The 22,239-nt window shown below is 38.5% G+C and overlaps 1 protein-coding gene across 7 annotated transcripts in view; it reads right to left on the bottom strand.

Moving 5' to 3' along the window:
* UPF2 (UPF2 regulator of nonsense mediated mRNA decay) overlaps nt 1–22,239 on the bottom strand; it is a 133,523-nt gene that overhangs the window by 71,592 nt on the left and 39,692 nt on the right. For 5 of the 7 annotated variants that reach the window (XM_070428448.1, XM_070428486.1, XM_070428465.1 and 2 more), the window contains exons 6-8: nt 15,945–16,097; nt 14,484–14,587; nt 4,800–4,885 (exon numbers count right to left, since the gene is read on the bottom strand). In XM_070428448.1, the coding sequence (XP_070284549.1) occupies nt 4,800–4,885; nt 14,484–14,587; nt 15,945–16,097 (343 nt within the window). The remainder of the gene's footprint in view (nt 1–4,799; nt 4,886–14,483; nt 14,588–15,944; nt 16,098–22,239) is intronic. The other 2 variants (XM_070428458.1, XM_070428473.1) reach the window with 1 other exon arrangement.

The following is a 22,239-nucleotide window of genomic DNA, read 5'->3' as shown; positions in this document are numbered from 1 at the left end:
TAAAAATCTATAATTGCATTTTCTTGTCCTAGACACAAAAGAAACTTTGGAAGGATACAAAAGAATCAAGACAGTGGTTTCCTATTGGGAGGAGTAGAAATTGGGTAGATGGGGAGACAAGGACAGAAAGAACACTTTTCAGCATGTAATATTTTATACTTCTAGGTTTTGAGCCCTGTGGGTGTATTACTTATTTTTCCAAATTAATTTTTTAATTTGCATATGACTAACATAAACTCATCAAATATTTTCAAACACTTAACTTGGTACCAAACACTACACTTGGTGTTGGGGATGTACAAAATGAAAAGGTCTGGTTTTCTCTTTTAAAGAGCTTATAGTTTTTACAGTTTGGTAGGGAGATAGGCGCAAACCAACATTGTGGTATTTCTTCATATGAAGACAGGTTGAAAGTGCTATAAAAGAGCACCTATATCTACATAAAAGATATAAAGACAATTATTCAGCAAAGATGAGTATTACAGTAGGTCCTCGGGTTGCGTCGGAGATCCATTCCTACTACGTAAGGCGATTTTTGCTGTAAGTCGGAACCCACCTACATAAGCACCTACGTCACTCACAGGGAGCACATACACAGCAGTAATGAAGTGAAACAGTAAAAAAAAATTAAAAGAAAGATAACAATTCCTGACCTTTATTTGTGGTAAATAAATAATAAAAACATAAAGCACATATGTACATACATCAAAATGACAGAACTTTTTTTTATCAATACTGTAAATGGGTGGTGGCAACGTAACCACGAAACGATGTATGTCGATGTAACCCAAGGACTGCCTATATTTAGCTCTGATGCTAAATAAGACTTAAAGGCTGAGCCAGAGATTTTCAGAATAATAAAAAAGGATATCCCACAAACAGAATAGAAAACAGATTCGTGGAAGTAGAGAGAGCAAAGGGTAGTCAAGAAATCATTACAGATCAGGATTTTGCAAGAGCAAGAGTGGCTAGAATTAAGACTGAAGAAGCTGAAATGGGGCATTAAATATCATCATCTAGCTGTCAGGCAATGTGCTAAACGCTGGAGATAAAGAAGTAAACAGGGCAAAAAATAAAATAAAATAAATAAACAGGGCCTATTTCCTGCAGCTTATTCTAGATGTCAATGTCCAGAGAAACCAAGAAAGAAGTTTTGCAGTAGTTTGATACCAAGTCTCTGGCACTTGCACATACTGTTGCCTCTATCAGAAATTCTCTTTCAACATTCCCTTTCTTCACCTGCCCCTAGTCTAGATAATTCCTTTCTCAGAACTCAGATTAAATGCCCTTGTTAAGGCCCAGCAGGCGTGGCTCAGTGGTTGAGCATCAACCTGTGAACCAGGAGGTCACAATTTGATTCCGGTCAGGGCACATGCCCAAGTTGTGGGCTCAATCCCCAAGGCAGGGCATGCAGGAGGCAGCCTATCAATGATTCTCTCTCATCACTGATGTTTCTATGTCTCTCTCTCCCTCTCTTCCTTCCTCTCTGAAATCAGTAAAAATACATTCTAAAAATATTAAAAAAATAAATGCCCTTGTTCCAGGCAGCTTTCTCTCACCCAGGAATAAATCAATCAGTTCCACTTGCTATATACTTGAAAGCACACTGTGATTTTTCTTGGTAATTACACTTGGGCTTCTTTATCTTTCTATCCAAACTATAGTCTGCATGAATACAAGAGTCAAACCTCTCTTGTTCACCACTATATCTAAAGCACTAATCACAGTATACAGCAAACCCTTAATGCAGCGATTTTTCAACCTTTTTCATCTCATGGTGCACATAAACTAATTACTAAAATTTTGCGGCACACCAAAACATATTTTTTTTGCCAATCTGGTAAAAAAAAAAAAAAAAAAAAAGGTAAAATTTTGATTCATTCTCACCAGACAGCTATTGTTGTGTTGGCTGTTGTCATTTGACAATCTAAGGGAAAAGAGGTCAGTGTCCCTGACTAGTCAAGTATTGCATGTTTTGTTGTAATAATTCTTGCAACACACAAGTTGAAAATCACTGTCTTATTGAATTAGTCAATGAGTGAAAAAATTTTAGAACACAACCCTGCTGGTGTGGCTCAGCAGCTGAGTGTCAACCCAGGAACCAAGAGGTCACAGGTTTGAGTCCAGGTTAGGGCTCATGCCAAGGATTGCAGGCTCGAACCTCAGAGTGGGACATGCAGGAGGCAGCAGATCGATAGATGATATTCCTGTCTCATCGATGTTTCTACTTCTCTACCCTTCTCCCTTCCTCTCTAAAAACCAATTTTAAAAATATTTTTAAAAAATTTTAGAACACAACTTAATCTTTCCTGATCACTTAGGCTGATTTATAAGAAACCTAAATTAGCCCTGGCTGGGTTGCTCTGTTGGAGCATCGTCCAGTACACCAAAAAGGTTATGGGTTCGATTCCTGGTTGGGGCACATACGGGAGGCAACTGATCAATGATTGATGTTTTTCTCTCTCCTTCCTCTCTCTCTAAAATCAATCAATAAATAAAAAGTTCTCGGGTGAGGATTTAAAACAGGGGTCCTCAAACTACGGCCCGCAGGCCACATGCAAATACAAATATTGTATTTGTTCCTGTTTTGTTTTTTTACTTCAAAATAAGATATGTGCAGTGTGCATAGGAATTTGTTCATAGTTTTTTTTAAAACTATAGTCCGGCCCTCCAATGATCTGAGGGACAGTGAACTGGCCCCCTGTTTAAAAAGTTTGAGGACCCCTGATTTAAAACAACACACCAAAAATCTAAATTATTATATGTATACATTGCAGATATGTAAGACTATGTGGTTTCTTACTCATGGCTCCAGAATGTTATACATCCATTTTAAGTACTTGTATCTTTATTTTTTTTTCCTCTCAAACTATAAATTGTCACTTCCTACTACTTTCAAGTCTCTGTTTTCTAGCAGATTCCAATTACTTCTAATTTGCAGAAATCTGCTAAGCCAAAAGCAGATAAATTCAGCTATAAAGAAATAACTGGCATAAGAACCAAACAGTAGTACATAGTTTTTGAGAACTTTTTCTTTTGGAGACGGAAGCAGGCAATGGTGGAGAAGAATGAAATGGGGATACAAAGAAGCAAGATGCTCTTTTGTAAGTTAACTACTTATATTATTGCATGATTTCTTTTGTTAACAAAGCCTTTTATTTTTGCTAACTTTGGTTTATTCTGTTAAATAATTCCAGGCGATTGTTATACATGTTTCTGCATTCACATAAAACAGTTGAGCCCTGACTAGTTTGGCTCAGTGGCTAGAGCGTCAGCCTGTGGACTGAAGAGTCCCAGGTTCGGTTCCGGTCAAGGGCATGTACCTTGGTTGTGGGCACATCCCCAGTAGGGGGTGTGCAGGAGGCAGCTGATCGATGTTTCTCTCTCATGGATGTTTCCAACTCTCTATCCCTCTCCCTTCCTCTCTGTAAAAAATCAATAAAATATATATTTTTAAAAAAACAGTTGAACAGAAAAATATGAAGATAAAAAAAAAGCATTATTTGAAAAAATTTGGTCCAAGATAATGAGGAAAAAAATATTTCCTCAATTCAAAGTGCACTTTTTCCCATTTACAAATACAGGGTGGGGCAAAAGGTTTACAGTTGTTCATATGGAAAATAATATAATAATAAATAATAACACAAGAATAAACTAGGTGTTTCGTGTACTCATAACTATAAACCTACTTTTATGTGTAAGAAAGTGAAATATGCTTCTTAATCAAAGCCTTCAAAATGGCAATATTTTTCTCTCTTGGTTGCACATAAAATAATGGTACACTACATAACTAATAGCATCTTGCATTTGATGAAATATAATATATAATTTTATGTAATAAAAACATTCATCTTTTTTACTTTCTCAACTAGATAACTGTTATCTACTCATATTAGCACATTCCATTTCCCTTTCCCCACTAAAATAAAAAACCTAATGCTTATATTAATGATGCTGAGAAGAGATAAAAACCAATACAAAAGAAAAAAGAAAAGCAGTGATTTGGTTTCACTGAGAAATCTTACCATTAAAAGATAATGGGCCCCTATTAATGAATGAACCAAATTAAAATCTTGCTTAAAAAACCTTTAGTAAAATCCCTTAGAATTCTTATCTTTTGAATCTATGTTGGCTATGTTACATATAGTAATCATAATAGTTAACAAAATTCTTTAATTACTTATTGTTGAACAAACAGAAATAAATCTTCTCCAGGTTCCTACGGTGAAAAATCTATAAGTGGTCCTGAAATTTGCAGATGAAGTAAGGCATTTAATTTAGTGTAATTTAGAGCATTAGAATTCTCGAAACACATAATGCACACAACTGAACATACTACTTGAATTCTCAGCAACACATGCTAATGTGACTTCCAATATCATAATTACAAAATAACTTGAAAATTTTCATTTAAATACAACAGCAAGAACTGAACACATTCAATAGTGTGATCTTTACACAAAATAAAACTCTCCAATAAACTTATATACCATTTATTATTTTTTTCTCCTCAGAAGCAAAAATGTAAACCAACTGCTTCTAGCAAAGATGATCATTTCTCTTAAAATAGGTTATATTTTCTCTTAAAATAACAGGAAAGCATCAGAAGAAATACTTCCACTTAGAGCTAATGACAAAAAACAAAAATCAATGAGAAACAAGTTATAGAAAATACGCTAATAGTGTCTGTTGACAAGGAATATTTTTAAATAAGTAACTAAATAAAAACTTTGATCTTACAATCATCACTGCAAGTAAAAACACTAAAAAATTACTCTTTATTTTAAAAAAATACCTACCTTTGTCTGGGAACTATAAAGAGTGCCCGTACCAACTTCTTCCTATTTGCTTTCGTGTTCATGTTCATGCAAAAATCCATTGCTGCCTATAGGAGAAAAAGCAAACTTTTTCTTAAAAAAAAAAAAAAAAAATCTTTATTTAGCTACTAAAAACAGAAATCCTGGTGCTACAATGGATTTCCACTTGTTCCTAAACGTTTCAAATGATTTTAAAAGACTAGTATTGTAAGCATATCCCAAACTAAAAGATCACTGAGCTTAAACTCCTCTGTCCTTATGTATCTCAAAATATATGTTTCATAAACTTTTAAATTGCAACCTAGTGTTAGAAAAAGAACTTCGAGTGGGTAGATTGATGATCATGCAATGTTTGGCAAATAATTACATTAAATGCACAATCAATGCTTTAACCTCATTAAAGTTAAATAAATCAATGTTGATATCAGAAAAGTTTTCTGCAAGGACAGTTACCAGGAGCCAAATAAATTACTAATACTAAACCAGATAATCAAAAAGGAATAAAGATAAAGTAGGTAAGAGAGCTAGGCATAGATTATTCCAAGGAACATGTAAGAGTAAGTGCCTCAACAATGACTGAAAGGTTCAGGGTCAGCAATCAGATTTAGTAACTTAATTAAACAAACCATATCATAGGACTGTAATAAGTACACACAACTGTTATTTAGTATAGTACTCCACTGTTCTATATTTTAATAACAAAAATATGTTCAATATTTCATCAACATGTCTAACATCTAATATTTCTGTAAAAGAACAAAATAAATCCAGAGACAGAAGCATGGAACAGACTGAAGAATCTGGGGGAAGGCGGAGGGGGAGGGAGGATGGGGCGGACGGAAAGGAGAGATCAATCAAAAACGTATACACATATATGCATAACCCATGGACACAGACAATAGTGTGGTGAAGGCCTGGGGCAGGGGGAGGGGATGGGCTAGAAAAGGTCAATGGGGGAGAAAAGGGATTATCTGTAATACTTCCAAAAATAAAGATAAATTTAATATTAAAAATAAAGAAAGTCTAAGAGAGGTATATGTTCTGGGAAATCACTGGAAAACAACAACATGAAGTAACTGGTATTTTTTAAATGTAGGCATGTATATTTTTTAATTTTTTAAAAAATATTCAGTATAGTTGGTTTAAGAAAATAACAAATTTGTTATACTTTAAAAAGGAATATACTATGATCAAATATTCTTTTGGGTTTCTCAAATATTTTCCTTCCATAGGCTCACATGATTATTTTATTATCCATACCAATCTTTAGGTAGATTTGAAGATCAGATACAAATAAAAGATTCTCAGATTTTCCTGAATTGGCTTTCTACCCTTTACTGTAGATGATAATATAATAAAACACCTCCCATTTGGTTAAAACTTCTGATGAAATAAATAGCACAACTGAGGTTGATAAGGTTTAACTTAGGAAATCAGCTCACATTGAAAATATCCACCAAGACTAAAACTTTAGATCAATATTAGTCGAGAGCAAAATCTATTTAATTTTTTCTTCTGCTTGTAAAGGAAATGTAATAAATGTCATTGAAATTTACATTTTATAACATTAAAGATTATAGCTAATGAGAATAACAAAGAAAAACTGAAAATTCAAGCAATTCACTCAAATTAAAAATTCTGGATCTACTAATAAAAATCCCAAAGATCATGTACTCAGATAAGAAAACTGGAAAAACTTCACACACACACACACACACACACACACCAGAAGAAAAAATAAAAACAACTTGCATATCAACATCTTTAAAAAGTATATTTTAAAAAAAATGATAATGTCTAATAATGGCCTAGGTTTCAACATAATTAGGAAACACAAAAAATAAAAAAGTACTTCAATAACTATTTTAGATATTATCTGTTAAATATATATATACTCTGCATAATATAAGTAAATTTTATAAAAATAGAAGTCAATAAACACTTTTCCTGCCATAATAATCAAAGGCCAGTTAGATGAAAAACAAACAAACGAAAAACAGAAAACCACTATAATGTTCAAAACTTTCCATAGATTAAAAATTCGTAAAGCGTATCAATGCCTGGTACATACAACAGGTGTTCAATAAATGTGTTGGGATATGTAATACTCTTTGTAATACTTTAAGCGTTAAAACAAAATAAAATAAATAAATAAATAAATAAATAAATAAATAAATAAATAAATAAATGTGTTGGGTAAAAGGCTACAGGAGAAAACTGCCAGAATAAATCTGAAGAAATTTAAAAAGAAAAAAAAAAAGCTTCACATGTATATTAAATCTTAGATTTAACTGGTTCTGCCCTATTGGGAGAAATGAAAGCAAGAGATGCCTATACTGGTGCTATCTATCTGCCTTGGTTACAACTGCTGCTTGACAACGCAGTAAAAAGTTTTTCAAAAACTTGTTTCAAAATGTTTTAGGTAGAGAGAAACCAAGATGGCGGCATAGGTAAACACCGGAAATTGCTGTCTCACACAACCACTTCAAAAATACAACTGAAAGATAAAACGGACATCATCCGGAACCACAGGAAGGCTGGCAAGTGGAAATTCTACAACTAGAAGGAAAGAGAAAAGCACACTGAGACTCACAGGAGGTGAGGAAGTAAAGTGCAGAGGTACGGAGGCTAGCGTGGAAAGGGCTGGCAACTGAGGACGTGGTTGTCTTGAGGGAGACAAATGCTTCCGCTCTGAACTCCAGTTCCAGGCTAGTCTCTGGGGACCCAGACTCACACGGGGAGAAACTGGACTGTCTGGCATGGGCGGAACTCGAGGGCAGCTTTCTCTCAGACGTGCTTGCAGTGATTACCACGGGACACTGAGACCCGGAGCCTCTTAGGGCAGGGCTGAGGATCAGCCATAGCTGTTTGCTCCGCCCTGTTGATTCCCTGAGACCCCACCCCACCCAAGCTGTGCACAGAGGCTTTTGCATATGAATGCCCTGGCCCTTTGCAATCTGAAAATTACCTAACAAACTGCAGCTGGGCCAGACAGACCCAGAACTTCCAAGAGAAGGCCCAAGGCCCTACAGCAGCTTGCATTGCTTCACAGCTGGGCCTCATCTGGGCACCTCCAAATCCCAAACAAAGAAGAGGAATCTGCAGATCTCTCCATAGCTCCTGCTGGGTAGCCTCACGCAGAGGCTAAATTAGCACCTTCTTAGAGATCCAAGTGCCAGTATACCCAGTGGTCAGAGTGGGACCATCCAGATTACAACTCCTCAGATCCAAAAAGGACACACTTAGGGGGCAGACTCAGTGAGCACCAAAGCCCCACTGAAGCAAGTCTTGCCCCATAAGGGTTTCTCCAGCACAGAAGTTCTCCCACTGCAGACACAGCTGATTCTCACAGCCAATTGGCCTGGAGGTGAATTCCTCCCAGTGATACCAACTACAATCAAGGCTTAACTACAACACCGTGCACACAGCCCACAAAGGGGTGCACCAAGAGTGTCCACCCTCAGGTAATTGGAGAGGCTGAGCTACTGGGCCCTATAGGACACCTAGCACACAAAGCCACTCTATCGACACAGGGAAGCAGCTAAAATGCGGAGACAAAGAAACAGGTCACAAATGACAGAAATGGAGGAAAGCAAACTACTGGATATAGAGTTCAAAACCACATTTATAAGGTTTTTCAAGAATTTTCTAGAAACCGCCGATAAATTTAGTAAGACCCTCCATAAGTCTAGTGAAACTGCCAATAAATTTAGTGAGACCCTCAAGAAATCAAGTGAGACCCTCAAGGTTATGAAAAAGGACCAACTAGAAATTAAGCATACACCGACTGAAATAAAGAATATTATACAAAGTTCCAACAGCAGACTAGAGGATCGCAAGACTCAAGTCAAAGATTTGAAATATGAAGAAGCAAAAAACACCCAACCGGAAAAGCAAAATGAAAAAAGAATCCAAAAATACGAAGATAGCCGAAACCGGTTTGGCTCAGTGGATAGAGCGTCGGTCTGCGGACTGAAAGGTCCCAGGTTCGATTCCGGTCAAGGGCATGTACCTGGGTTGCGGGCACATCCCCAGTAGGAGATGTGCAGGAGGCAGCTGATCGATGTTTCTCTCTCATCGATGTTTCTAACTCTCTATCTCTCTCCCTTCCTCTCTGTAAAAAAAAAATCAATAAAATATATTTAAAAAAAACAAAAAACAAAAAAAACAAAAATACGAAGATAGTGTAAGGAGCCTCTGGGACAACTTCAAGCGTACCAACATCTGAATTATGGGGGTGCCGGAAGAAGAGAAAGAGCAAGATATTGAAAACCTTTTTGAAGAAATAATGACAGAAAACTTCCCTTACCTGGTGAAAGAAATAGACTTACAAGTCCAGGAAGCGCAGAGAACCCCAAACAAAAGGAATCCAAAGAGGACCACACCAAGACACATCATAATTAAAATGCCAAGAGCAAAAGACAAAGAGAAAATCTTAAAAGCAGCAAGAGAAAAAAACTCAGTTACCTACAAGGGAGTACCCATACGACTGTCAGCTGATTTCTCAACAGAAACTATGCAGGCCAGAAGGGAGTGGCAAGAAATATTCAAAGTGATGAATAGCAAGAACCTACAACCAAGATTACTCTACCCAGCTAAGCTATCATTCAGAATTGAAGGTCAGATAAAGAGCTTCAGAGATAAGAAAAAGCTAAAGGAGTTCATCACCACCAAACCAGTATTATATGAAATGCTGAAAGGTATCCTTTAAGAAGAGGAAGAAGAAGAAAAAGATAAAGATAGCCCTAACTGGTTTGGCTCAGTGGATAGGGCGTCGGCCTGCAGACTCAAGGGTCCCAGGTTCAATTCTGGTCAAGGGCATATACCTTGGTTGCGGCACATACCCAGTAGGGAGTGTGCAGGAGGCAACTGATCGGTGTTTCTCTCTCATCGATGTTTCTAACTATCCCTCTCCCTTCCTCTCTGCAAAAAATCAATAAAATATATTTAAAAAAAAAAAAGAAAGAAAAAGGTAAAGATACAAATTATGAACAACAAAGTTACATCTATCAACAAATGAATCTAAAAATCAATTGAATAAATAATCTAATGAACAGAATAAACTGGTAAATATAATAGAATCAGGGGCATAGAAAGGGAGTGGACTGACTACTCTGGGGGTGGGGGGGGAAGGGGTGTGGGGGGGTGGAGGAAGAGACTGAACCAAAATCGTACACCTATGGATGAGGACAGTGGGGGAGGGAGGTAAGGGCAGAGGGTGGGATGGGAACCGGGTGGAGGGGAGCTATGGAGGAAAAAAAGAGGAACAACTGTAATAATCTGAACAATAAAGATTTAATTTAAAAAAATTTAAAAAAAGAAGAAAAAAATGTTTTAGGTAAATGAAAGTTCAACACCATTTTTTTTTATTTTATGAAGTAAAAATCAATTCTTCTGATCATCAAATGCATGCAGAAATAAGCATTACCAAATGACCTAAAAGAAATCTTCATTTTAGGTTATATAGTTTACCTTAATTATTGAGTTCAAAAAATTCTTAGATTTTTCTACCTATTTCCCAAATACTTTTCCCTCTTAAGCCATTTGGACCTTTGACACCAATATGTGGAAGAAATTCCTGTCATGAGAAAGCTAACTGTCAGTAGAATCCACCAGGGTCCAATCCAACAGCGAAGAGTGGCCCCGTTTTTCATCTGACAGTCAGAAAGCTAACTTAGAATTTAATATATGGCTATTATTGGCCACAGCACTTAATATTGAGCTGGGCACTAAAGGATACTTTCCAATGAAGATTCATAACAATATTGCTAACACAGAAAACTGATGAGATCTTTCCCACCTTCAGCTTTCATTATAGTACTCAAAATAGAGTTTGGGAGGTGGAGCAGGAGTGTCAAGGTATTTCTCTTTCATCCTCTGTTTATATGCAATAAATAAATTAAAATTTAGCATGGGAAAGATTTAGTCATATTACAAACTTAGAAAAATAAGCAATTATTTAAGAGGTGGTTTCTGATATACTCTATAAAAGAAAAGAAAAAAGGCTTCTTTCTTTTTAATCCTCACCTGAGGATATTTTTATTGATTGTTTAGAGACAGATATAGGGTGAAAGAGAAATATCGATATACAAGAGAAACACTGATTGGTTGCCTCCCATATGCACCCTGACTAGGGATTAAACCCGCAACCTTAGTGGTATAAATCATCTGAGCCATCCAGCTGGGCTAGACTACCTAAAACTGAAATATATCTGTAATTACTAAGTTTTGAAAACACTGATCTAATCATTGCAAAAAGTAAGGCAATTTAGAGTTTAAAGCCTGTTTAATTATATCAATAGTTATTGAAACACATCTAAATTATATGAAGAAGAGGTACAGAAACCAAAAGTAAAAAAATAACCTAACTTCTGTAGTTCTCTACAGGGGACCTTCAAAGCACTATGTGTGTGTGTGTGGGGGGGGGGGGGGGGGGGGGGGGTCGTAAAAGATTACATTACACTTTGACAAAAACATGGCCTAAAGCAACAATTTTCAAGCTCTAGGTCTCAAGGGCCTTTTATGTTAAAATTTATTAAAAGCCCACGCTGGCCAGTGTTTCTAAGTGGTTAGAATGTCAGCCCTCGCACCAAAGGGTCACGAGTTCAATTCCTCCTGGTCAAGGGTACATACATGGGTTGCAGGTTCAATCCCCGGCCCTAGTAGGGGTGTGTGTGGGAGACAACTAATCAATGTGTCTAAAATCTATGCTTCTCTCTCTCTCTCCCCCACACCCCCAACCCTACTCCCTCTAAAAATCAATGGAAAAAATATCCTCGGGTAAGGATTAACAACAGCAACAAAAAATTATTCAAGACCTGAAAGCACTTCATTTATGTGGCTTATATTTATTGGCATTTACTGTTACAAATTAAAACTGAGAAACTTTAAACTTACCAATTCATTTAAAAATACTAATAAACCTATTAGTTGTTAACAGTTTTTGAAATAACTATATTTAAAAAAAAAAATGTTGCCCTGCCCAGTGTGGCTCAGTTGTTGGTTGGGCACCATCCTGTGTACCAAAAGGTCTTCAGTTCAATTCCCTATCAAAGCACATGCCCAGATGGTGGGCTCGATTCCTGGTCAGGGTTTGTTAGGGAGGCACCAGATCAATGTTTCTCTCCCACATCAATGTTTTTCTCTCTCCCTCTCCCTTCCTCTGTCTCTCAAGTCAATAAAAGACATATTTAAAAACAATTAAAATAAAATAAAAATTTAGGGACAGACGAGTGGCACTCTTTTAGAAGGTATTATGCATGCAAATCTGTTGTGATGTGTTTAGCTGAACTATATTTTTTTAAAAATATATTTTACTGATTTTTTTACAGAGAGGAAGGGAGAGGAATAGAGAGTTAGAAACATCGAAGAGAGAGAAACATCGATCAACTGCCTCCTACACACCTCCCACTGGGGATGTGCCCGCAACCAAGGTACATGCCCTTGACCGGAATCAAACCTGGGACCCTTCAATCCGCAGGCCGACGCTCTATCCACTGAGCCAAACCGGTTAGGGCTAGCTGAACTATATTAAGAAAATTCAACTTTACATATATAGCTGGGAAAAGAGGTGAATTTTAATATCCTTTTCAGGATTTCTAAATATTCTTTGATAAGTGGTAGTTTCTTAAGGGTTAGGAGAAATGTGGAATCTGAAATCTTATCAAATTTCCATGCTGTAGGATTAAAATCTACTTTGCACTTTGAGTGGATCTTTAACAACCAAGCAAAACTTTGTTAGCATTGTGCACTGATCACTCAGAAGAATGGTTCACTGAGTTATGCTGATCTTCCAAACGCATACATATTATTTTTAAATTATATTATTTAATATCACCACCATTCCCATCAGAAAAATCTCATGGATAAAGTCTCCTCCAAAAAAAACTGGGAAGCTGTCAAGTTTATGGTAGTAGACATAAGTTTTCCAAAATTCTAATTTTTGTTGACAACTCAAATGTGTTCGTTGGCAATAAATACTTTTAGTTGTTTTCCTTGAAGTGTAAGGTTCATCTTGTTCATGTTAGAAAATTGTCGGCTATTCTGAGTTGTTGTGTTTTTTTTTTTATCCTCACCCAAGGATATTTTCCCATTGATTTTTAGAGAGAGTGGGAGAGAGAAAGACAGAGAGAAATATCAATGTGATAGAAACACATTGACTGGTTGCCTCCTGCATGCACCCCAACCAGGGCACCGGCCGAGAAGGACCTACAACCCAGGTACGTGCCCCTGACTGGAATCGAACTTGTACCCTTCAGTCCTCAGGCTGACGCTCTATCCCAGGGGTCCTCAAACTTTTTAAACAGGGGCCAGTTCACTGTCCCTCAGACCGTTGGAGGGCCGGACTATAGTTTAAAAAAAAAACTATGAACAAATTCCTATGCACACTGCACGTATCTTATTTTGAAGTAAAAAAACAAAACGGGAACAAATACAATATTTGTATTTGCATGTGGCCCGCGGGCCATAGTTTGAGGACCCCTGCTCTATCTACTGAGCCAAACTGGATCTATCCACTAGGGCCATTCTGAGTATTTTAACAAAATAGATTGGGAAATTAAACTAAGAAAAGCTTATAAATTGATGAACTGCAATCTACTTTTAATTAGATGATTACATTACATACCTATCATTAGATAACTTAGTTATATTATTTTCTTGGGATCAATAAAATTTTACTGATCTATCCATATCCCTTCTCCTGTCTAATTCAGCACATTCTGTTTTAGTCTGTTTCAAATAACATATCTAATTCTAAATATCATTAACTACAGGCAACGAGTGACTTTGACATCTATTCCAATCCTTTCAGAAATTTTTGGAGTGGAATACAAGGTAATTTTAATGGTTATAGTGATTACAAACAGAATCCTATCATGATAATCTTTAAAAAAACAAAACAAGAAAATAAAAGAAAAATGGCTAAACACCCAAGATGGAAAAAATAATCAGTTTTGCCATTAGTTTTTTCAAGTAAAAATGGTATTCTATGAAAAAACAATTAGTTCAGCTTGCAACTCAAACACAAGTCATTTTTCCCAGACAACTCTTAAGAAAGCAGAAGTCCCATTTTGTCAGATTAAAAGGGCAGGTACTCAAAAGTTGAAATGAAATGAAAGCACTAATTTGTATGGATTCATCAAGGAGACTCTTAAGTGAAAGTGGCATTTTTTTAAAATTTCAAATGCATGGCAGCAAAGACAAGGGCTACGAGTACAGCTTACTACCACTTCATTTTGATTTGTAAAAATGTCAATGGCTTAATCCATAATCATTCTTGTAAATATCAAAAACAGTGAAAAAGAAAAAAAAATACCTTAATATTAGTATGAAAAGTTTTGACCTTATAGACCCCCATTAAGTATCTAAGAAGACAGCAGTACTCTACAGAGCTTCTAAAAATTTCTGTTCTACTTTCCGAACTGTGGGGTCCCCATGTGACGAAGTGTCAAGCCAACAGGATTTTAGAGACAGTTCCACTTCCAAACTGAACATCTACAGATTGGCTCCAAATTTATGTGTTTATTTTGGATACCAATATAAAATCCCACTTGAAGAAATGGTTCATTCTACAGCTAAAATAATCAAAAAACTGCAGACATTAATAATTAGAGCTATTCTACATGGTGTATGTGCTTCAGTAAAGTTATACTGAGACAATCAAACCTTGTCTATCAGCTCTCGGTTCACACAGTTGGGCAATTGCTGGAGAAAAGCATCTACTATCAGCTTCAGATGAGATCCAGTGCTGGTTTCTTCATCCTCTTGTTCTAGGTTTAAAAAATACAGAAGCAATATAAGAATAAAAACATGCAATTATTAGTTATTTGGGAAATAGATCATCTAAAGCACTTTTCTTACCAATGAAAAAAAATGAAGCATTTTTTGAGATTTGGCCCTAGAAAGTTTGGGTATCTCTAGAATCACAACCCCAAGTCACTACAGTCTTTCAGATAAACAATAAAGTGACATACTTTTGCATTAGACACAAAATATTAATCATAAATTACATGTAGTTTTATAGTAAATCTGTTACTTTTATCTAACAAGCACCCCTTCCCGCAAGTCTTCAATTAACAGCACTCTCATGGCTGCCTTTTGAAGTAAGTCCATGGGATTCTGATGGGGGAGGGTGCTGCCAGATCACAGCATACCTCCATTTCCCCTGGGTCACCAGCTAAGTCCTTCCATGACACTTATATAGACAATAGAGAGAATCTCTTTCCCTTTATGTCACTAGCTGGTATGATTTGAGCATGAGGCAGCCCCCAGCCAGGCCCACCCTCTTTTCATGACACCAGGAAAGAAAATCTGCAGCAGGAAACAATGGAGCCAATAGAGAGAAAAGTAATACTGACAGAAGATATCCTTCTAAATAAAGAATCCTAAATAATAAAACTAACAATATTTTTTATTATTGACTATAAAACTACTTGTAAATAGATAAAATGATCACAGATCAACTGATCTACTAGTTGTCTTTTATCTCTCAACCATTTCATTTATTTATTTGCTTACATTTATTTACTTACACTTATTTACTTACTTACGATTTACTATTTACTTATTTGTTTGTTTGTTTATTATTTAGGTGCCCTGGCTAGGAATCAAACCAGCAACCTTTCAGTGCACGAGATGACACCCAACCAACTGAGCCACACCGGCCAGGGCTATCTCTCAACCATTTTGAATAACTCTCAGATAAATTTATATTAAGATTGTAACAATTATATTATAGAATTAAAATAAATTCAGAATAATGCTAGGAAGTAGAGAAGCATAAGAAATCTCTATTAGGATAGTTAGAATTTAAATGATCATTAAAACTTGTAGTCATATAATATGGGACATACAATGTTTCTGTTCTAAATCAAATTCTGAAATAATGATAGCTTGGAAACAAAAGGAAAACATGCAATTATTAGTTATTTGGAAAATAGATAATCTAAAGCATTTTTCTTACCAATGAAAAAAAATGAAGCATTTTTTGAGATTTGGCCCTAGAAAGTTTGGGTATCTCTAGAATCACAACCCCAAGTCAAGGAATTAATGAGTAAAGATCCACATTCTTAGGCTAGAGCTTTGGATAGAAAAACTAATTAAAAATTTTGTCAAAATAGTGCTTACCTTGCTCATCAAGAAGTTTCTTTGTAAGATCTTCAGCTTCATCTGCACCCTCTAACTCCAAGGTGTCATCATTAATTTCTAGATTCTCCAACTCAAGTTCCAAATCATCAGGATTTGATACCTCCTTGTTATCTTTAGGTTCTTTTGCCTCTGCTTAAAGACAAAGAATCGCAGTCTCTGAATTAAAAGTCATATTGAAATCCTGCTTCAAAAAAAGATAAAAATTCACAAAATTTCCATTATTTGTCTTAGAATCTACACATATACCTGGCAACATTTAAGTATAAATTTAATATATTCATATTTTATAAAACACATATGCTCAATAAGAAGCAAGACCATAACGTCTAAATGAATGGATAGAGACATACACGTATGAGGATTTGTGGTAAAGATGAGGGGAATATAAAGTTGATTAGATAAAGTAGATTCAAGTTAAGGAAGGTCTCAAACTCCAAGATGAGTACAGACTTTTTCTTTTACACAGTATAACCTTTGCTGGGTCAAGAGAATAACATTTAAATATGAAAATTAACTTACCAAGAATATATGAGATAAATTTGAAAGATAGGAAACAATAGTATATAGAGAGACCAATTAGGAAAACATCCTTATAATTTAGAAGTCAGGAGTTAGGGGAAATAAAAAAATTGCAACAAAAAGTGGCCAGGAATTATTAAAAGACTAAATGAATAGCAAGGATAAAAAAGAAAAAGGAACTGAACCTAATCAACAAGACTGGCATAATGTTGACAATTACTGCTTGGTAATACGTAATTACCAATTTACTACATTAGACTTACTTTATGTTTGAAATTTTCATAAGTAAAAAACAAAAAATGCTGAGTTCAAGAATTTATGCTTAAGAGTGATGAAGTTACAGTATAAATGAAACTGTTACATTTCTCAGCCTCATCTTCTCTTACAGTCTTCCAATCACATAATTTCTGCACTGAAAGCAGAAATGTTTTACTGATACTTAATACCATACCATATATGAGAGAATCAAAACTCTAGTATAGACTGGTTTTGCTGCTTCTAAATGAAGAAAGACTAATATATTCTCATTCACTCTTCCTTTAAAATCCTACTACATACTAAGTAGTGTTCTTAGCACCAAGACAAAACCACTGCCCATATGGCGCATATACTCCCTCTCTAGTGTTTCCTGATGTCTGATTATCAAAAACCAACGTTTACTGATTAGCCACTATGTATTCAGAACTATACTAAACTGTTGAACATTCAAAAAAAGCTTAAAATCTGACCTTTGTCCTCAAGAAATGCACAGTCTATCTGAGGAAATTAAACCAATATGCACTTGAGAGGCAAGTGGGGTATAGTGAGGAGAGGATTGCAAGCACAAAGTAGAACAATTGCATAAAGGCCAAGAGGCAAGAAGACTGGCTATTGCACAGACTGAAAGGGAGAAAAAAGAGCAATGCGCTAACAGATACAACTGGAGAGGAAGACTTTTTAAAAATATGTTTTTATTGATTTCAGAGAGGAAGGGAGAGGGAGAGAGAGAGATAAAAACATCAATGGTGAGAGAGAATCACTGATTGGCTACCTCCTGCACAGCCTCTACTGGGGATTAGTTTGATATGCCCTGACCCCGAATCAAACTGTAATCTCCTGGTTCACAGGTCAACGCTCAACCAATGTGCCACACTGTCTGGGCAAGAGGAAGACTCTAACCAAACTATGCAGGGTCGAGACAATGTTAAGTTTACATTATACTCCAAATAAATGTGAAGTCATTAAAAGATATCAGGTAGAAGAGTAAAAATCGTGTTTTAGAATGCATAGAGGGGGCAAGAGCAAACACAGGGCAGCCAGGTAGGAGGATAAGAAATGACCGTAGCCTGGATTATAATAGTACTAGTAAAAATAAAGTACATCTGAGGTACATTTAAGAGATTAAATTCGCCCTAGCCGATTTGGCTCAGAGGATAGAGCATCAGCCTGCAGGCTGAAGAGTAACAGGTTCAATTCCGGTCAAGGGCACATGCCCAGATTGCGAGCTCAATTCCCAGTGTGGGGCTTGCAGGAGGCAGCCAATCAATGGTTCTCTCTCATCACTGATGTTTCTGTCTCTTTTTCCCCCTCTCCCTTTCCCCTCTGAAATCAATAAAAATATATATTTTTTAAAAGAGATTAAATTCGTAGACTTGATTATTAAACTGACTATTCCCTCTTCTTCCACTGGACCCTAAGAAACACTGACATTTAATATATACATGAAAGTGGAAGCCCAAGTTAAGTAGAAAGAAAAATCAGGAGGATTTAGTATCACAGAAGCCATAGAAAAGAAATGGTCCAAAAAGAAAGCAGTAAACTGTTGAATGGCTTGAGAGATCAAATGACACAAAGATTGGATAAACTGTGGTATATACACACACAATGGAAAATAATTCAGCCATAAAAAGAAATGGAGTACTTGTAAAGGCACAATGTGGATATACCCCCAAAACAAGATGTTAAATGAAAATAGACCTAAGCGGTCACACATTGTGTGATTCCAAATTATATAAAATACTCAAAATAGATAAATTCATAGACATAGAAGGCAAATTGGTAGATGTCAGGGGTTAGAGGAAGAGAGGAATGGAAAGAAACTGCTTAATGGGTACTGGAGTGTTGAAATGTTTTGGATGTATCCTATCTAATAATAGAGAAACATGGTAATTAACCGTACCTCCGACACACTTCCCATTGGCTAATCAGGGTGATATGCAAATTAACTGCCAACCAAGATGGCGGCCGGCAGCCAGGCAGCTGAAGCGAACAGGAGGCTTGCTTGCTCCAGTGATGGAGAAAGCCAAGGTTCCCCGCCTGCCACTGCCGGCCTCTGAGATGCACTCTAAGAAACAATGTTGCAATTATAGAAGCTAAACAAACCCCAGAAACCTGCTTTCAGCCAGCCGGGCCTCAGAGCTGGAGCTGCAACAGTGTTTCAATTATAGAAGCCAAACAAACCGAGATACCTGCTTTCAGCAGCCGAGGTCTCAGAGCTGGAGCCGAGCCTCAGAGCTAAAGCTGGCTCTCAGTTCCAGTGACAGCCATGGAAGGTAAATAAATCCCAGAATAAAAAAAAAAAAAAGAAAAAAAGGAGAGGTTGGGAGCTTCAGTCACCCGCCAGTCTGAAAATGGTCCTCAGCCCCTCACCCAGACTGGCCAGGCACCCCAGTGGGGACCCCCAACCTGAAGGGGGTGTGACCAGCTGCAAACAGCCATCATCCCCTCATCCAGGCTGGCCAGGCACCCAAGCGGGACCCCCACCCTGATCTGGGACACCCTTCAGGGCAAACCAGCCGGCCCCCACCTGTGCACCAGGCCTCTATCCTATATAGTTAAAGGGTAATATGCAAACTGACCCTAACAGCAGAAGGACTGGGAATGACTGGTCACTATGACACACCCTGACCACCAGGGGGCAGATGCTCAATGCAGGAGCTGCCCTCTGGTGGTCAGGACGCTCTCACATGGAGAGCTCTGCTCAGCCACAACCCAGGCTGATGGCTGCCAGTACAGCGGTGGTGGTGGGAACCTCTCCCGCCGCCTCAGAAGCGCTAAGGATGTCCGAATGCAGTTTAGGCCTGCTCCCTGCTGGCAAGTGGACATGCCCCGAGGGCTGCCAAGCTACCAGAGGGATGTCTGATTGCCATCTTAGGCCCAATCCCCCGGGGAGCGGGCCTAAGCCAGCAGGTGGTCATCCCCTGAGGGGTCCCAGACTGCGAGAGGGGCACAGGCCGGGCTGAGGGACCCTCCCCTCCCCGCCGAGTGCACAAATTTTTGTGCACCAGGCCTCTAGTCTATATATATAAAACCCTAAGCAACTAGAACAACAGGAATGACCAGTCGCCATGACACACACTGCAGGGGGGCGGGGCCTGCCAGCCAACCTCCCACCATCCCCTCCCCTCTGCTGGCCCCAGCCCTGATTGGCCCCCCAACCCCAATTGGGGCAGGGCCGGCCGAACCTTACCCATGCACAAATTCGTGCACCAGGCCTCTAGTGAATTATAATAGTTATACATAAAAAGCAAAGTATAGTACTTCCTAATCCTATCTAATAAAAGACAAAAAGGGTAATTAACCGTATCTCTGCTACGCTTCCCGTTGGCTAATCAGGGCGATATGCAAATTAACTGCCAACAAAGATGGCGGTTAATTTGCATAGGTAGGCACAATGATGGGAGGCGAAAGGGGAAGGACGGAAGAAGCCGCCTGCCGATGACGTTGATCAAAAGCCAGGCAGCAGGCAAGAGCCAGGTGGCAGGGCAAATGCAGAGAACCCGGGCTGCCTTTGCCCTGTGCGAACTATGCAGCTGGGAGAGGGGCATGGGGCCTCTGGGAGCGGAGCGGGAACTTCCCGGGGTTTGCATCAGGCAGCCATGAGTGGGGCACGAACTATGCAGCCAGGAGAGGAGCACCGGGTGGCTGGGAACAGGGCGGGAACTTCCCAGGGTGGGCTTCAGGCAGCCGGGGAGTGGGGCCGAACCTCTGCCGAATTGCCAAGTTCCCGCCCCCTCGCTGCTTGCTCATTCACTTACTCGCTCATTCATTCACTCATTCACTCACTCATTATTCACTCACTCAGCAAACCCTCTCAGGACCCTGGCACCAGGCCAGGCACTGAAGTTGAAGCAGGGTAAGACAGAGCTATGTCCTCAAGATGTTAGTAATTCAGTAGGGCGAAGCAGGCACATGAAGGAGGCAGTTGTACGCACAGATGCAGTGTACTGAGTTCAGTGAGGGCTGTAACTAACCCCGCCTTTGTTCTCTTGATAAAATGGGGCCTCGGGAGCCAGGCCGCCCCAAGCCTGTAGGCCTGTGCCTATGCCAGGAGTGGCCAGGGTCCCGGAAGATGACAGAGGGTGCAGGTCGGGCTGAGGAGTCTGGCCCCACCGCTCACCCTCACCCCCTAGTGCACAAATTTTTGTGCACCAGGCTACTAGTTTTAGTATAAAACACAAAAGCTGCTAATCTTAAGATAATTTGAAAAGCAGTATAATGCAGCAATTAAGAGCACAAGTCGCCCAACCGGTGTGGCTCAGTGGTTGAGCATCGACCTATGAATCAGGAGGTCAAGGTTTGATTACCGGTCTGGGCACATGCCCAGGTTGTGGGTAAAATCCCCAATGGGGAGCATGCAGGAGGCAGCTGATCAATGATTCTCTCTCATCACTGATGTTTCTATCTCTCTCTCCCACTCCCTTCCACTCTGAAATCAATAAAAAGATATACATTTTTTAAAAAAGAGCACGAGTCACCCTAGCTGGTTTGGCTCAATGGATAGAGCGTTGGCCTGCAGTCTTGAAGGGTCCTAGGTTCAATTCTGGTCAAGGGCACAAGCCCGGGTTGCAGGCTCGATCCAGGGGGCAGGAGGCAGCCAATCAATGACTCTCTTTCATCATTGATGTTTCTATCTCTCTCTCCATCTCCCTTCTTCTCTGAAATTAATAAAAATATATTTTAAAAAAGGAAAGAAAAAAGAGCACAAATCACTGACAGGGCTTAAATTTCAAATCTACTAGCTGTATTAAGTTATTTAACCTGAGTAATTATGTAAGCTCTTTGTGCCACAGTTTCATTACCTAAAAAATAGGGATAACAATAATAGCTGCCTCAGGATTATTATGAGGATTAAATAAATTCTTATGTATATTATAAAGTGCTAAAATGGTATTTGGCACAAAGAGATTATTACATCAAAATTATCAGCTATTATTTTTTAAATGGGTTCCCTAATAAATACAACAGAATATAAAATTACTTTTAAAAAAGTTATCTGCTCTGTCTCCAAATCCATCACCAGACCCTTCCATCTCTTCTTCATCTCTATGGTTTCACATAATTCCCATTAGAAAACATGGTGGTTCTGGCATTCAAGACCTTCCACCATACTGATGATCTCAAAACTTGTGATTTTTCTAAAGTAGCTCTTCCTCACAAAGAGGGATATCTTACCTAGAAAGAGCATTCCACTTAAACAGCACTAAAGAGCCAGCACTGTCCCTAACCATCCAACTGGGGGAAATTTAGATCTCATCAAGAACTCACATGAATTCACTATTATAAACAAACACTAGAGGCCCGGTGCATGAAAATAGATGCACTAGAGGGAGGGTCCCTCAGCCTGGCCTGCCCCCTCTCACAGTCCGGGAGCCCTCAGAGGCAGGAGGCGACCCAGCGATCAGGGGAAGGCAATGTCTCCATCACACCTCTGCTGCTGCCACTGCCGGCAGTGCAAGCCTCGGCCGGCCCTGGTTACCTGAGCCTCAGGCGGCCC

The sequence above is a fragment of the Myotis yumanensis genome, unplaced genomic scaffold (genome assembly GCF_028538775.1).
Source record: "Myotis yumanensis isolate MYYU_CA2020_CCGP unplaced genomic scaffold, mMyoYum1.0.hap1 SCAF_1, whole genome shotgun sequence".
Taxonomy (NCBI): Eukaryota; Metazoa; Chordata; class Mammalia; order Chiroptera; family Vespertilionidae; genus Myotis; species Myotis yumanensis.
This window is presented reverse-complemented; position numbering and strand designations above follow the sequence as displayed.